Genomic DNA, 16114 nt, shown 5'->3' on the forward strand with positions numbered 1-16114 from the left:
CCCAGGGCTGTTTCAATCCCGGCATGCAGCCGCTGTTTGCCCCCTCCCCAGACCTCTGTCCCAACTGCCCCCCAGGACCCCCACCCCCTATCTAACACCGCTGGTGGTCCTTATTCCCTGATACCCCTCTCCTGGGACTCCTGCCCCTAACTGCCCCCAGGACCCCACCCCTATCTAAATGCCGCTGCTTTGTCCCCGATTGGTCCCTCCCAAGACCCCTGCTCCAACTGCCCTTTGGGACCCCAGCCCCTATCTAAGCCTCCCTTCTCCTTGTCCCCAACTGCCCCCTCCTGAGACCCCACCCAACTTCCCCCCAGGACCCCACCCCCTATCTGTCCCCTGATAAACCTCTGGGACTCCCATGCCTATCCTACTGCTGCCTGTCCCCTGACTGCCCCCCGAAACCGCTGCCCCATCCAACCACCCCTGCGCCCGGTCCCTGGACTGCCCCCTGAACTCCCTACCTCTTCTCCAACCTCCAGCCCTTTACCGTGCCACTCAGACAAGAGTGTCTGGCTGCCATGCTCCTCTGTGGAGCCCACAAGCCCCAGCACCTGCCTTCCAGATTTGAACACCTCAGGATTCAGGAGTGCTCAAGCTCAGTTTGGGCAGCTGTTACTTCATTTCTCCCAAATCAAATATACTGATCCACTGTAACTTGCTGTAGAAAAAGCAGGATAAAATTGAGCAAGAAATGCTTATTAGGACTGGAATTGCTATTTTCAACAGCCATTGCCTTTTTGTTTGTTTGAAAGGAAGACAGTGATATTGCATTGGCAAATTCCCCATAGAAAGAAAGAGTGGAACAACAGGATAATAAAGGCACCTCAACTTTTCCTCATTTATGGAGGACAGTCTTATAATATGCATCCAGGTATCTTCCAATCACACAAGCTGAAAATTGTTCCACTTTACTGCACCTCTGTAAACATATGGGAACCAATCCTGTCTATGTTTTGTGCACATACAAAATTGCTGCTGAATGACCTGCCCAGGGAGCGTTACCAGTGACCCAGGGCTGGGGAGGGAGGAGGTGTGTGTGTGGGGGAGGCACTGGTGTGGCATCTTGCAGGGGAAACTGAGGCACACACACAGTATTCACAGAAAATATTAAGAACATTCCCACTTCATCACAACAGGTGCAACAAAATATAATACTGTATATTGAAGTAGGCAAGTGCTGCTTCTGACTTTCCACTTAATTGACCCTTGTAATCTTGTGGCACTGACACGTTGTAGCTTCATTTTATATCGGCTTACAGGGCGGCAGCGGGGGGCACAACCATTTTGGGCCCCACCAAAAATTATACAAACCTGCTGCCTATGAATCCAGCAATCCATGATCATGGAGAAACACACACAAAGCTCATGTTCACGTAGGCCACACAGGAATCTGCCTCCAATCAGACCTCCCACTGCCAGTCCCACAACTGGTTCATAACAACAGGTACCTACCAGATATTCCCGGCAATTCCTCTCTCTAGTCGCTTTCAATCCCAGCAGCTTTTCTCTCTCTTCCCTCAGAGTTTTCAAATGGGCCTGGATTCTTTCCTGAAGAAACAGAAATGATTTGGGAGGTTTCATCTGGATAGTTGAGAAGTGCTTGGAAGTGGGTGTTTTTCCACCCGAAACCCAAGATGACTGTGGTTCTAATCGCTTAGCGACATCAGGACCACCAAGGTGATGAAACCTCATTAATGGAAACTAGGAGCGTGTCACATTCAGACTCATTACCAATTCTGGTTCAGTGTTTTTAGTAATTAGCAAGAGATCTCAATTATACCCAAGCTTTACTGGTATTTGTGAATTGATTAATGGTACAGAGCATAACAGGGCACTGGAGTCACATGGGGGTGAATCAATAAACCTGTTTTTTGAAGGTATAACAAACAAAGGGATACAAATCTCAGGCCTGGTCTACACTAGGACTTTAAGTCGAATTTAGCAGCGTTAAATCGAATTAACCGCGCACCCGTCCACACCAGGAAGCCATTTAATTTGACATAGAGGGCTGTTTAGTTCGAATTCTGTACTCCTCCCCGACGAGGGGAGTAGCGCTAAATTCAACATGGCTATGTCGAATTAGGCTAGGTGTGGATGCAAATCGAACTTAGTAGCTCCGGGAGCTATCCCACAGTGCACCACTCTGTTGATGCTCTGGACAGTAGTCCGAGCTTCGATGTTCTGACCAGCCACACAGGAAAAGCCCCGGGAAAATTTGAATTCCTTTTCCTGTCTGGACAGTTTGACTCTCATTTCGTGGTTGGACATCGGGGCGAGCTCAGCAGCACCGGCAGCAATGCAGAGCTCTCCAGCAGAGGAGTTCATGTAATCTCTGAATAGAAAGAGGGACCCAGCATAGACTGACCGGGAAGTATTGGATCTGATCGGTGTGTGGAGCGAGGAGTCTGTGCTTTCGGAGCTGCGCTCCAAATAACGGAATGCAAAGACCTACGAGAAGGTCTCCAAAGCCATGGCAGACAGAGGATACAGGCGGGATGCAACGCAGCGCCATGTGAAAATCAAGGACCCCCAGACAAGGCTACCAAAAAATCAAAGGGGCAAACGGACGCTACGGAGCCTGCCACCACTGCCCCACCAGTGACCATGGACTCTGACGATGGGACAGTGTCGACGGACAGTTCCTCGGCAATGTTCGCGGACGGGGAAGATGAGGAAGGGTTTGTGGAGGACGAGGCAGGCGACAGCGCTTACAACGCTGCTTTCCCCGACAGCCAGGATCTCTTCATCACCGTCACGGAGATCCCCTATCAACCCTCCCCGGCCGTTAACCCGGACCCTGAATCAGGGGAAGGAGCAGTCGGTAAGTGCTTTAAACATGTAAACTTTTATTCTTAATATAACAGGAAGCTGAAGTATGTGAAAAGGAGGTCTCTACATATATGGGGATAGAATAGAAATCCTCCTGGGAGATCTCCACGAAGCTCTCCTGGAGGTAATCGAAAAGCCTCCGCAGGAGGTTCCTGGGGAGAGCTGCCTTATTGGGTGCTCCGTGGTAGCACAGTTTTCCGCACCAGGCTTTCATGAGGTACTCAGGGAGCATTGCCTCCCCGAGCACGGCTGCATAGGGCCCTGGTTTGTGCTGGCTTTCACGCAGCATGCGCTCTCTATCTCCTTCAGTGACCCTCCTCAGTGCGATCTCGCTCGGCAACTCCTGCATCTAATTAGGGGAATTACTGTAATGTTACGCCTGGTCCAAAGTATGTTTAAAAAATCTCCGGACAGACGGCATAGCAGAGACTCAGCACGCTGCTGCGTGACAAGCGTAACAGAAAGCCAAAGAATCAAATGGACGCTCATGGAGGGAGGGGGGACTGAGGACGCAAGGTATCCCACAGTTCCTGCAGTCTCCGAAAAGCATTTGCATTCTTGGCTGATCTCCCAATACCTGTACGGTCAAACACATTGTTCGTGGCGGTTCAGGGCATAGCTCGTCAATGTACCCCCCTCCCCCGCCCCCAGAAGGAAAAGGAAAAAAAATCGTCTCTTGACTCTTTTAAATGTCACCCTATGTGTACTGAATGCTGCTGGTAGACGCTATGCTGCGGCACTGTACTGTAGCATCCTTTCCCCCCTCCGCCTCATGGGTGGCTGATGGTCCAGTCGTCATCATCATCATCATCATCATCATCATCATCATCATCATCAGCCTTGCTGTAGATGGTGTAGTGCAATACGACTGATACCCGTCCTCGTCATCAGCCCATAAGTAGATGGCCTGCTAACCGTCTTCATCATAGCAACAGGGGGCTGAGCTCCATCAGCCCCCGCCCTTCATGTGTAAAGAAAAGATTCTGGACTGTCATAGCAGCAGGATGCTGTTTTCCTCTCCCACCATACTGCTTAATGTCCTGTCTGGACAATCATAGCAGCTGGAGGCTGCCTTCCCCTCATTTCATTTCAGTAACAAGTCACTATTTCTTATTCCTGAATTCTTTATTACTTTAGCACACAAATCAGGGGACACTGCAACGGTAGCCCGGGAAGGCTGAGGGAGGAGGGAAGCAACAGGTGGGGTTGTTGCAGGAGCACCCCCTGTGAATGCCATGCAGCTCATCATTCCTGCATAATCTGACACGGAGCGGCTGTGCTCTCTGGTTCTCTGAAACACTGGATCTCTACTACACTAGCCCCATTTTCTATGCAGGAATTATTCTATTTTTAGATACCATAAAGGAGGAATTGACTCAGGGAGTCATTCCCAGTTTTGTCTTTTGCGCCCCCAGCTGATCTTGGCCAGGGGCACCTATGACAGCAGCAGAAGGTATAATGCAATACGGCTGGTAACCATCATCACCTTGCCAATTTACAATGGCATGGTAGATGGTACAATATGGCTGATAACCATCTGTGCTATCATGCAAAAGCAAATGAATGCTGCTGTGTAGCACTGCTGAATCGCCTCAGTCCGCGGCATCTAGTATACATACGGTGATAGTGACAAGAGGCAAAACAGGCTCCATGGTTGCCACGCTATGGCGTCTGCCAGGGCAATCCAGGGAAAACGGGCTTGAAATGATTGTCTGGCGTTGCTTTCCCGGAGGAAGGAATGAGTGACTACATGTACCCAGAACCACCCGCAACAATGAAATTTGCACCATCAGGCACTGGGATCTCAACCCGGAATTCCAAGGGTCGGGGGACACTGCGATGGGGTGGAACAGGGGCAGAGTTTATGCTTTCCGGATTGCCTGCTGCAGGAGTGCGGACGAGATAGGTGCTGTGCATGGTCTTGTTCACAGACACAGACTAGACTGTGTTCATTGTTCGCAGAAATGTATCTTTGCAAGGAATTCACTCCCTCTTTCCCATCACACAGCTTCGACTGTCTCCAGACCTGCCAAAGCATCCCCCTCACAGGGGCTGGCAAAGATTAGGCGGCGAAAGAGAAAGACACGGGACGAGATGATCGCTGAAGTTATGGGGTGCTCCCGAGCCGAGGCAGACCAGCAGAACCACTGGAGGGAGACCCTCTCTCTGTACCAGCGCTCACACAGCGAACGGGAGGAGAGGTGGCGTGAGGAAGACAAGCAGGCGACTCAAACGCTGCTTGGACTAATGAGGGAGCAAACGGACACGCTCTGGCGCCTTGTGGATGTTCTGCAGGACCGCAGCCAGGAGGACAGAGCCCCCCCGCAGAGTATCTGCAACTGCCTCCCTGCCACAAAGTCCCATACCTCCCGTCACCCAAAGTAACCAGAAGGAGTGGTGCCAGGGGCCGTGAAAACTATCACTGCACCCCAGCAGAGTGCTCAGGTAGACAAAAGCTCTCATACCCTAATTTTTGAGAATTCCTTCCCTTCCTGACTCACCCTAGCCCCAATCCCAGTTTCATCCCCTGACTGTCTGGTTAATTATTAAAAATACTTTGCTGTTAATTACTGTTTCCGTCATGCTTTTTTACACAATGCTGCGTTTGAAGGGGTGGGTGGGGAAGGGGGTAGGGTATTGCATAGGACAGTCACCTTTAGCAGGGTACAGAGACGGGGGCAGGATCAGCAGCAGGTCACACACACAGTGCAGTCAGTAGGCACCCTGGTCGGTATGGGAGGTGGTTTGCAGGTTCTGTGTGGGTGGGGGGGTACGTGACTTTGTAGCGGGGGAGGGGGGTTACAGATCTCATGCAACGGTCCCTGTCCTGGACCACAGAGCCACGCAGCAGAGGAATCTGTATCCGTCCTCCCCCGCCACAAGGCCACATAGCCCCCGCACACAGAGTCCCAAAAAGGAGGGATAGCAGGCTCCGTTGAAACAACCAGTCCAGCACTGCAGACTGCTCTGGGAGCAGGAGCCTGTCATTCCTCAAGTTTAGAGGTGGTCTTTACATCACCGCACACCCTACCAGCACAGTCTGCGTCCCAGTTTCAACCCTTTAATGCAAAGTCATCAATAAAGAAACCTTTGTAAAGTTACAGTGGAACATGAATTTTATTTTTAAACGTGTGTTGGAAGTGGGGGAAGCGGGGTGGAAGGGGTATGTAACTGCCGATGCTGGTCAACAGTAACTTGGTAAAGAAACAGGGGCAGGTTCAGCTTCTCTGTAAAGAAACTGAACAGTCACAGGTCACGCTGCTCGCTGCTCGCTGGTACTTGAAGAGTTCCTTGTCGCTGTCCCAGGCGCCTGTATAGGGCTTCAGGAGGCAGGGCATTAGCGGGTAGGCTGGGTCCCCGAGGATCACTATAGGCATCTGCACATCCCCAAGAGTTATTTTGTGGTCCGGGAAGAAACTACCTTCCTGCAGGCGTCTAAACAGAGCAGGGTTCCTGAAAACACATGCGTCATGAACTTTGCCTGGCCACCCGACGTTGATGTTGGTAAAACGTCCCCCATGGTCCACCAGTGCTCGCAGCACCATTGAAAAGTAGCCCGATTTCTCAGCAGCTGACTGTGGAAGAGGTGGACGATAAGGTGCGAGGAGTTGACAAAGGCCATAAGTGCAGCGATGATCGCAGCGGGCTCCATGCTCGCAGTGCTGTGGCGTCCGCGTTGTCACTGACCAGAAAAGTGCGCTAACAGATTCCCGCCGGCGCTTTCAGGGAGGGAGGGCGTGATTGACGGTTCAATGATGACAGTTACCCAAAACCACCCTCGACACATTTTTCCCCCCAGCAGGCATTGGGGGCTCTACCCAGCATTCCACTGGGCAGCGGGGACTGCAGGAACTGTGGGATAGCTTCCCACAGTGCACCGCTTCCAAATTTGACGCTGGCCCCGTTACTGTGGACTCACACAGTCGAATTAGTGTTTTTAGTGTGGATACACAAATTCGACTTCGTAAGGTCGAGTCCACAAATTCGACTTAAGTTGATTCGAAATAGTCTTGTAGTGTAGACATACCCTCAGAAGCCACCAGGGTTTAAATACGGGCTGGGATTTCAGCCCTGAAGCCCTGGGGCTGCACTGGTTGGGCAGAGCTGGTCTAAGCACCAGGGCAAAACTCATGAGACATCGGGAGGCCATTCGTCTGGTTTGAAGCTGCACAGTCCAGTTTTGTGGAGCACTATCCCTGTCCGTCAGGGACCCAGCACTGGACATGGCTTTGTCTGGTGCAAAAGGGAGAGGAGAAGACTGAGGCTGCAGGAGGACACCCGTGAGAGTGGGGGCGGGGCTGGGGTGGCACCTTCATGCAGAATGATGCAGGGGGTGGAACACTGGAAAAAGCAGTGGTGGGGTCCACACAGGGTGACTGATACTGGTGAGGATGGGCCCATGCATGCAGACGTGGGTATAGCCGATGTTCTGGGGATGTCTCAGAGACCTCCCTAATTAGACATGATGCAGATCTGTACAAAGAATAGGTTGGGGTTTGCCCCAGGGCTGTCCTAACCCCTCTCCATGGCAATGGCCCCTGGGTAGGTACTCCACAGTCCCATTCCCTGGTAAAGATCCTGGAAGCAGTGCATTCTGGGAGATTTCAAAAAGCTGTCTGGTTGGACTAACAGAACAGGTCTGACTGGTCCTTGCCCACGTACACAACAGAGCAGGTCAGACTGGCACCGGTCAGCTCCAGCCTGGGGTTGGTTTTGCTACAATCCAGTGTAATCCCAGTGGTACTTGGCATGGACCTGAGCTGTCTGGAGCCCTTTTGTGTGCGGACTGAAGGTGCTCAGGGTCCCACACAGCGTTTAGCCCAGTGATCTCCTCTAGTGCAGGCCGGCAGCATCTGAGTTTAACCCCTCATGGAGAAACACTGGAGTTCAGAATCCCAGTGAGAAACCTCCTCTCCCTGCTGGGCCTGGGACCTTTATCAAGGCGTCTCTCCCTCCTAACAGAGACAATTCATCACTGGGTGGGGCTGATGCTAAGATGGCAGCATGGCAAAGTGGTTCGGGTTGTGGACTGGGTCTGGGAAAATCTGGGTTCTATGCTAAGCTCTGTCACTGACATGCTCAGTGACTGTGTGCAACTCGCTGCCCCGCTTTGTGCCTCAGTTTCCCTTCCCACCTTTTGTCTAGCTAGACCAGTGGTAACCTACTAGTCGATTGCAATCAACTAGTTGATCCTGGAGATTCTCCCAGTTGATCGCAAACTCTGGCAGCTGTGCGGCACTCCCAGAAGGGGCCAGCTTGCCCCCGCAGCCTGGGGTGAGGGCAGGGTTCTCTTCACAGGGCTCCTGCCTGCAAGCACCGCCCCCGCAGCTCCTATTGGCCAGAAATGGGGAACTGTGGCCAATGGGAGCTGCGGGAGTGGTTCCTGCAGAGAGGGGCAGCGTGTGTAGCCACATGCTCCCCTCCAGGGGCTACAGGGGCACATTGGCCCCTTCCAGGAGTGGCGCAGGGTTGGGACAGGCAGGGAGCCTGCGTTAGCCCCGCTGCACTACTGACTGGGAGCAACCTGAGGTAAGTCAGTGCTGCCCAGCTGGAGCCAGCATCCCATACCCCCTCCTGCCCCCCAAACCCCTATTCCAGCCCTGACCCTCTTCCCAGAGCCAGCACCCTGTGCCCTCACCTGCTCCCCATCCCCCTGCCCCAGGCTCAGACCAGAGCCCCCTCCCATACTGCAAATCCCTCGGCCCCAGCCCAGAGCCCGCACCGCCACCTGAATCCCAACCTCCTGATACAGACCGGTGACCATGAGTGAGGGTGGGGGAGAGCAATGGAGGGGAGGGATATGGAGTGAGTAGCGCTTCTGGGGCAGGGGGTAGATCCTGCTTTCAAGATTTGATATTTTGCCTCTGTTGCCACATTGCCAGATCATTAATTTTGTTACAGCATCTCCCGTACAATGAAGACTTTACAGAGCTGAATGATGAGTCACACCTGTGACAGGGAACTCTCAGTGAAATTAGCCTGTCATTAAAACCCAAAAGTTAACCCATTAAATTTCACAGCAATTCCCTACCTTGTACTCCTGGGCAGCCTCCTCGATGGGAACCACCGTGTGAGCGCGGTGAGCCCGGGATCTGTCGCACACCACACAGATGGGGGTTTGATCCTCTTCACAGAACAGTTTCAGAGCCTCCTGGTGTCTCTCACACACCCCGTCCCCTCCTGCTCCTTTTGCCGCCTGTAAATTCAACTGCTTGGTGATTTTTACGACATTTGCCAGTTGCCTGTTGGGCCTGAGGTTTCTCTGTTGCACAGTTTCTCTGCACTGAGGGCAGGAGGCGGCTGTATCGGATCCCTCCCAGCACTGGCTGATGCAGGCTCGGCAGAAATTGTGCCCACACTCCAGAGTGACAGGTTCTGTGAAATACTCCAGACAGACGGGACATGTCGCTTCCTCCTGGAGACTTTCCACAGGGTTCTCTGCAGCCATGGCTCCCTCTGGACAGCGGATCAGGGTTAGTTTCAATTTCCTGAATTCACACTATGCCCCACCTGCAGCAGCAAGGGGGTGTTTCCTTGCCAGAAAATGACTCAGGCTGTTTGCTGAGAGGGAAGGACCCAACCAATTTAATCCCTGGAGGCTTTAGTGTAAAAATGTACAATCACATGTGTGCCAGGTAACTTTCAGTGAAATTAGCCTCTAATTAAAACCCCTAATGTATCACTAGGACTCTGGTCCTGCAATCAGCCCCTGTGCTGGTGGGGAGGGTCACTGAGGCATCCCCCTGTGAGGCTGAACCTGGAGGAGAAGCAGCTGGTGTCTAAGGAGTGATAGGCTGGGCAGAATTTTGTTTATAATATCTAATTTTGACAGATAATCTTTTTTTAAGCAATTTTTATATTTATCGATTTAAACTTTCACAGCTCCACAACAATCTGGGTTTTAAGCATTTCATTCCAATTAAAATGTTCACGGTTGTGGGAAATTATGTGGGGATCAGACAATATTTTGGTCAGACTGGAACTATTTAATGACACTGGACACTGAGATTCAAAAATATTGAAGCTTTAGAACTGTTAAAATTGTCTGTGAGCCCGTAAATGGTTCATATCGTACCTGTCATTACTCTGCCCTGGCTGTCGGATGGACTGTGTGCAGCTGGTTACTGAGAGACATTCAGTTAGACAGGTAGGGTGACATTTTTGTGCTCTGCCCCTTTCTCAGTAAACTGAAACTTTTCAGGATCAGGACACTGACTCATTCGCTTTCTGGGTCTACTTGCTCAGCGTCTGCTCAGAGTTCAGCACCGTGAGGCCCTCGTCCTCCAAAGACTGTAATGCCAAGAGACACACAGGCATTGTAGAGATGGGGAAACTGAGGCAGAGAGAGGGGTGGTTCAGTAGGCCCCTATTCAGTGACTGCAAGGGCCAGTGCAGACCTTAGCAGCAGCCAGGCAAGTCCTGAGCTGCAGCTAGAGCCGCATCGCTGCTTTAATGGTCCTAAGGGGCTTTGCCAAGGTGCAGGATATAAGAGAAGCAGCTTCACCCTGGCCACACCCGTCTAGTCCTTTCCACCCCTCCCTCCTCCAGCCTGTCCCTGCCCCAACCCCACTCCCTCCCGCCCCTCCCAGGGGCGCTCCCTGTGCCTGCAGCTGCTGGGGAGGAGGCACAAACAGCCGTTCTAGCCAGCCCAGGAGCCAGAGCACACTGAGGGGCTGGATCCAAATGTCAAGAATCTCTTTTGATTTAGGGTCCTAATTTCGGTACTGACCTAAGTGCTGAGGGGCTGGTTCTCCCAGGGGCTGGGCACCCGCAGCGCCCACTGACTCCAGTTCCTGCTGTGGATGCAGCTGGAACACGTGCCCTCGAGTCCCATATTTTGAAGAGGTATTTCAAGACATACAGAATTAGGCCATTGTTTAAAATTTAGGCCTTACCGATTTGCCCATTGTGATGTTACTGAAATGAACTGTGACCGTATAGATTATTGTTGCAACCAAGGTCCTAGAGCTGCACCAAATATTATACAAAGAAGGTCAAGTAAGGTGTCCATGAAAAGGTTGTAATTTGCTGGTTATGGTTATGCTGTCTGCATGTGTGTATCGTTTTTGTATCTGAAGTTATGAATAGTGGCTATCTGCTTGTTTCTCAATGTGTTTGATTTTAAGTAGCATCAGTGAAGCATTTGGTCAGCTTCTTGAGAAAGGACTCTTCTGAGTAAGTGCCAAATCAAGAAACACTTAACTGATAGTGGACCTTGGGAGACTCCAATCCACTTCTGAGGAGCCTTCCTGGGAACGTTCAAGATAGCATGTGAGCAATGGCTACCGCCTGCAAACTGAGTCATGCATGGACCTGTGACTCCCTCATGTGACTCCAAACTCCATTTTGCTGCTGTGATTTTCCGCAGTAAGAACAAAGGGGTTTCCGTCCACATGGCAGAGGATATAAAAGGCCCTGGAAAGCCCTATATTTTGATCTTCAGTCCTGCTTCTGACATATGGAGGAACTTTGCGAGAAACTGAAGCTCTGAAGAAAGGACTGAACGACCCATCCAAAGCTGTTTTGATTGTACTCCAGAGACTTGATTTGAACTTGCAGTTTATTCCATCACTGCTATAAGCCTGAACCAAGAACTTTGCAATTGTTGTATGTATTTGATTCCAGTTAACCAATTTTAACTCTCATCTATATTTCTTTCTTTTTATGAACAAACCTTTAGATTTTAGATTCTAAAGGATTGGCAACAGCGTGATTTGTGGGTAAGATTTGACTTGTATATTGACCTGGGTATGGGGCTTGTAACCTTTTTTTTTTCTTTTACTGAAGTATTGGTTTTCATAACCGTTCGTCCCCATATAGAGTGGTGCTGGTGGTGATACTGGGAATCTGGAGGGAATTGCTTGTTTGACTTCTGGTTAGCCACTGGGATGAAAGTGAAGTCCTCTCTGTTTGGCTGGTTGGGTGTAGCCTTGGGCTGTGAATGCCCTGCTCTTTCCTGAATTGATCCTCTCAGTAGTGTCCCCCAAGAGCATGCCTTGTTATACCCATTAACAGCAGTACGTGGGCTAAGACTCATTGTATATCCCTGTTTGTACTTGGTCACTGCTCAATCCCGTTATTCTAAGGAGAAGAGGAACCAACTCCAGGGGTGCTCTGGAGCTCAAACCCCCACAGAAAAAAATAGCAGATGCTCAGAACCCACCTGCTACAGTTGTTCGATGGGGCCTTTGATCAGCTGTTTGGCAGCTGGGGAAAGCGCTTGGGTGAGGGCAGAGAGCAGCAAGCCGCAGGTGGGAGGGGCCTTCTGGGGAAGGGTTGGATCAGGGGTAGGAAGCGGTGGAGAAAGGCGGTGTTCGGGGCTGGAGCACTTTGAGGGAAAAATAAAAGTCTGCACCTATGGTAAGCAGAGAGCTGGCAGTGAAAGGCCCATGTTACATCCCCAGTGTCTACAGGCAGCCAGACCCCCCAGGATGGAACAAGTTAATAATTGACGATGACCTGTTCTGTTCATTTGATCGTTGCCTGTTCTGTTCGTTGCCTCTGGGGCACCTGGCACTGGCCACTGTCAGCAGACAGGACACTGGGCTACATGGACCTTTGGTCTGACCTAGTGTGGCCGTTCTTATGTTCTTATAATCTTTCCCACGGGATGGGTAAATTCACTGTTTTGTTCAGGGGCTGAGAATCTCAAGGTTAATTTGAACAAAGTGAAAGTAGCGGAAATGGGACCCCTGCGCCACACACTGTGCTGAGGTGCCCTGGGGAGACGTGGCTTCACCTGGTGTCCAACCCCTGCCCAGGCTCAAGAAGTGTGAGGTGGGTGAGAAGGAGCCACATGCCTGTTTGAGGTGCCTCTGATGTCCTAGAGAGGGAAGAGAGAAAAGAGCTCTCAGTCTAATACCTCACAGAGTGGGGAACCTTCCATTATGCAGAATGGGGCTCGACTCCTGTCTCTGCCCCCAGCTCCACCCCCACTCCACCCCTTCCATCAAGGCTACAATCCTGCCCATTTCTGCCCTGTCCCCTGTGTGCCGTTTGAGGGAGAAGGTAATATGCCACGTTTACAGAGAATTCTTAATAGGAGTAAAAGATAAGTAGTTCAGCTTCTATTCCTAGCTAAAGGCTTGGCTACACTCAGAACTCCAAAGCGCTCCAGCGGCAGTGCTTTGAAGTGCGAGTGTAGTTGCGGCAGCAGCGCTGGGAGAGAGCTCTCCCAGCACTGCAGGTACTGCACCTCCCCGTGGGGATTAGCTGCGCTCCCAGCACTGGGGCCGTTTACACTGAAGCTTTACCGTGCTGTAACTTGCTGCGCTCAGGGGGGTGTTTTTTCACACCCTTGAGTGAGAAAGTTGCAGCGCTGTAAAGCGCCAGTGTAGCCAAGGCCTAACACACAGACACACAGAGTTCAACAGGTGGAATATAATTACCAGCCTCAGTTGCTCATCCTAGTCAACTGGCCAGGTGGTCCAGTCACGAGGAGGGGAGCTGGGTCCTGCCACACTTTTAAGGTACCCCGCCCCCCCAACATTAAACAGAGTTTCAGTTACAATAGGGAGTTGCTTTACTTAGAATGTTAGACATCAGGCAATCCACACAACAGAGAGAGACCCCATAAGTGCTTAATCTGTGGGAGAAGTTTCATACGGAGATCAGACCTTGCTAAACATCAGATAATCCACATAGGAGAGAAATCCCATAAATGTTTGGACTGTGGGGAAAGTTTTACACAAAGATCAAATCTTATGGCACATCAGGCAATCCACTGTTCATACAGAGGTCTCACCTTGTTAAACATCAAGCAATCCATACCATAGGGAGACCAGGGAGACCATAGGGAGACCAAGACTCTTGGAAAGGTTTCAGAAACAGATCAGCCCTACTAAAGATCAGGCAACCCACACAAGAGAGAGACCCCACTAAGTGCTTAGATTATGGATACTTTCAAATGTGGCGGGAGGTGGGGAAGGCTTTGTTTGTGCTCTTTGTTCGTTTTCTCTTGGAGCCAGAGAGGACCAGACAGAAAAAACCCCAAACATCTCTTAAAACCCTGCCTATGGAAATAATCATCTAGAATTACAAAAGAGTAAGTAAAGCCAGGCAAGGCTTTACATGCCGACGTCCCTCTGTCCCTCGTCCACCCCTCCCTCTTCCACCCGCCCTCACCATCCCCACCCCATTCCCAGCCCTCTCAGGAACCCGCCTTGTGCCTGCAGCTGCTGGGAGGAGGCACAAGAGGCTCCTGTGCTGGAGGGATCCTCACCGTGGGGAGGGCTTTCTCCTTCCTGCAGCCCATGTGCCCAGACGAGCTGCAAACAGGACCAGAGCCCAGTGGTGGACTGGATCCAGCTTTAACAAATGCCCTTTAATTTAGGGTCTAGATTTTGGGTGCCAACTTTTAGGCACCTGGGGCCTGGTTCTCAGAGGCGTTGGGCACCTGCAGCTCCACTGACTCCACCTGCAGCTGTGGAGGCTGCATGGTTCTGGTGCATGAGCCCTGCAGTTTTCTAGCTGGGAGATTTCAAAGGCTGCCTGGTGGGACTAACGGAACCGCTCTGTCTGGTCCTTGCCCACACAATGGAACAGGTCAGACTGGCACCGGTCAGCTCCAGCCTGGGGTTAGTTTGGCTACAATCCAGTCTTGGCATGGACCTGAGCTGTCTAGAGCCCTATTGTGTGCGGACTCAAGGTGCTCAGGGTCCCACACAGTGTTCAGCCCAGTGATCTCCTCTAGTGCAGGCCGGCGGCAGCTGAGTTTAACTCCTCATGGAGCAGCACAGGAGTTCAGAATCCCAGTGGGAAACCTCCTCTCTCTGGTGAGCCTGGGACCTTTACCAAGGCATCTCTCCCTCCTAACAGACACACTTCTTCAGGGAAGTTGATGTTGAGGTGGCAGCATGGTGTAATGCTTGGCACAGTGGAGTGGGTCTGGGAGTTTGGGGTTCCAGTCCCATCTGTCCTGGGCAAGTAACTGTGCCTCTCTGTGCCTCAGTTTCCCTCCCACCCTAGACTGTAACCTGCTCAGGGCAGGGATTGCCCCCTCGCTGGGTTTTGTGCAGTGCTCAGATCTCATGTGTGGCCTGTAAAGGGTGTTGTGATGCAAATAGAAGTAATAATAAATTCTATAAAACAAACCAGGATGAACCTCAGCTCGTAGCTTCCTCTCCTGCAATCTGAAGGCAGCACTCTCACAGACTGGTCCTCAGATCATGTGATTTAAACGTCACTGGTGTTAACAGCCATTCAGAAAAATGTTCCCTTATTTCACCGGTGGAAGCTGGGTTTGAAAAGCATTCAGCGTCTCTGGTAAGTTTCCCACATCAGATATCTTTGAAGACTTCATTTTTTGCCTTCGTTGCCACACTGCCAGAATATTTATTTTGTTATAACATCTCCCAAACAGTGAAGGCTTTAGAGAGCTGCATGCTGCAGTTACATCTATGAGAGGGAACTTTCAGTGAAATCAGCCTGTAATTAAAATCCAAAGCTAAGTTATTACCCATTAAACTTGATAGCAATTCCCTACCTTGTACTCCTGGGCAGCTCCCTCTATGGGAGCCACCGTGTGAGTGCGGTGAGCCCGGGATCTGTCGCACACCACACAGATGGGGGTTTCATCCTCTTCACAGAACAGTTTCAGAGCTTCCTGGTGTTCCCCACACACCCTTCCCGCTCCCAATCCCTTTGCTGCCTGTAAACTCAGCCGCTTCGCGATTTCTATGACATTTGCCAGGTGCCTGTTGGGCCTGAGGTTTCTCTGTTGCACAGTTTCTCTGCACTGAGGGCAGGAGATGTCTGTATTGGATCCCTTCCAGCACTGGCTGATGCAGGCTCGGCAGAAATTGTGCCCACACTCCAGACAGACGGGACAGGTCATGTCGCTTCCTCCTGGAGACTTTCCATGGGGTTCTCTGCAGCCATGACTACTTCTGGGCAGTGGAACAGGGTAAGCTTCACTTTCTGGAGATCAGGAATATGCCCCACCACCTGCAGCAGCAATTGGGGGGTTCCCTCCCTGGAAGTGACTCAGGCTGTTTGCAGAGCAGGAACCAGCGCACTGGTGACATTAGAGGCCTGGAGGCTTTGGTGAAGAATGTCTCTGCTCCTGCAACAAGCCCCCTGTGCTGGTGTGAGGGGTCAGTGGGGCTTCACTTGGGCACCACTCACATTGGGCATCCCCTGGCATGATGAGTTTGCAGGATGAGGGTCTGTGTGATTAAGGAGTGATATTCAGACTTGGTAGAATTCCAATTTTGTTGGAAAATGTTGATGTTCCATTTTAAGCACTTTTTCCATATGTCTTGAGATAACGTTTCAGTTGCAC

General features: G+C 51.3%; 2 protein-coding genes across 4 annotated transcripts in view; one reads left to right on the plus strand and one right to left on the minus strand.

Moving 5' to 3' along the window:
• Positions 1-9280, minus strand: part of LOC120383927 (zinc finger protein RFP-like) — a 48117-nt gene extending 38837 nt beyond the window's left edge. For both annotated transcript variants that reach the window (XM_039502255.1, XM_039502256.1), the window contains exons 1-2: positions 8864-9280; positions 1456-1551 (exon numbers count right to left, since the gene is read on the minus strand). In XM_039502255.1, coding sequence (XP_039358189.1) covers positions 1456-1551; positions 8864-9280 — 513 coding nt within the window. The remainder of the gene's footprint in view (positions 1-1455; positions 1552-8863) is intronic.
• Positions 1-16114, plus strand: part of LOC120383893 (zinc finger protein 84-like) — a 162974-nt gene that overhangs the window by 52063 nt on the left and 94797 nt on the right. The window lies entirely within an intron of this gene.

The sequence above is a fragment of the Mauremys reevesii genome, linkage group 15 (genome assembly GCF_016161935.1).
Source record: "Mauremys reevesii isolate NIE-2019 linkage group 15, ASM1616193v1, whole genome shotgun sequence".
Taxonomy (NCBI): domain Eukaryota; kingdom Metazoa; phylum Chordata; order Testudines; family Geoemydidae; genus Mauremys; species Mauremys reevesii.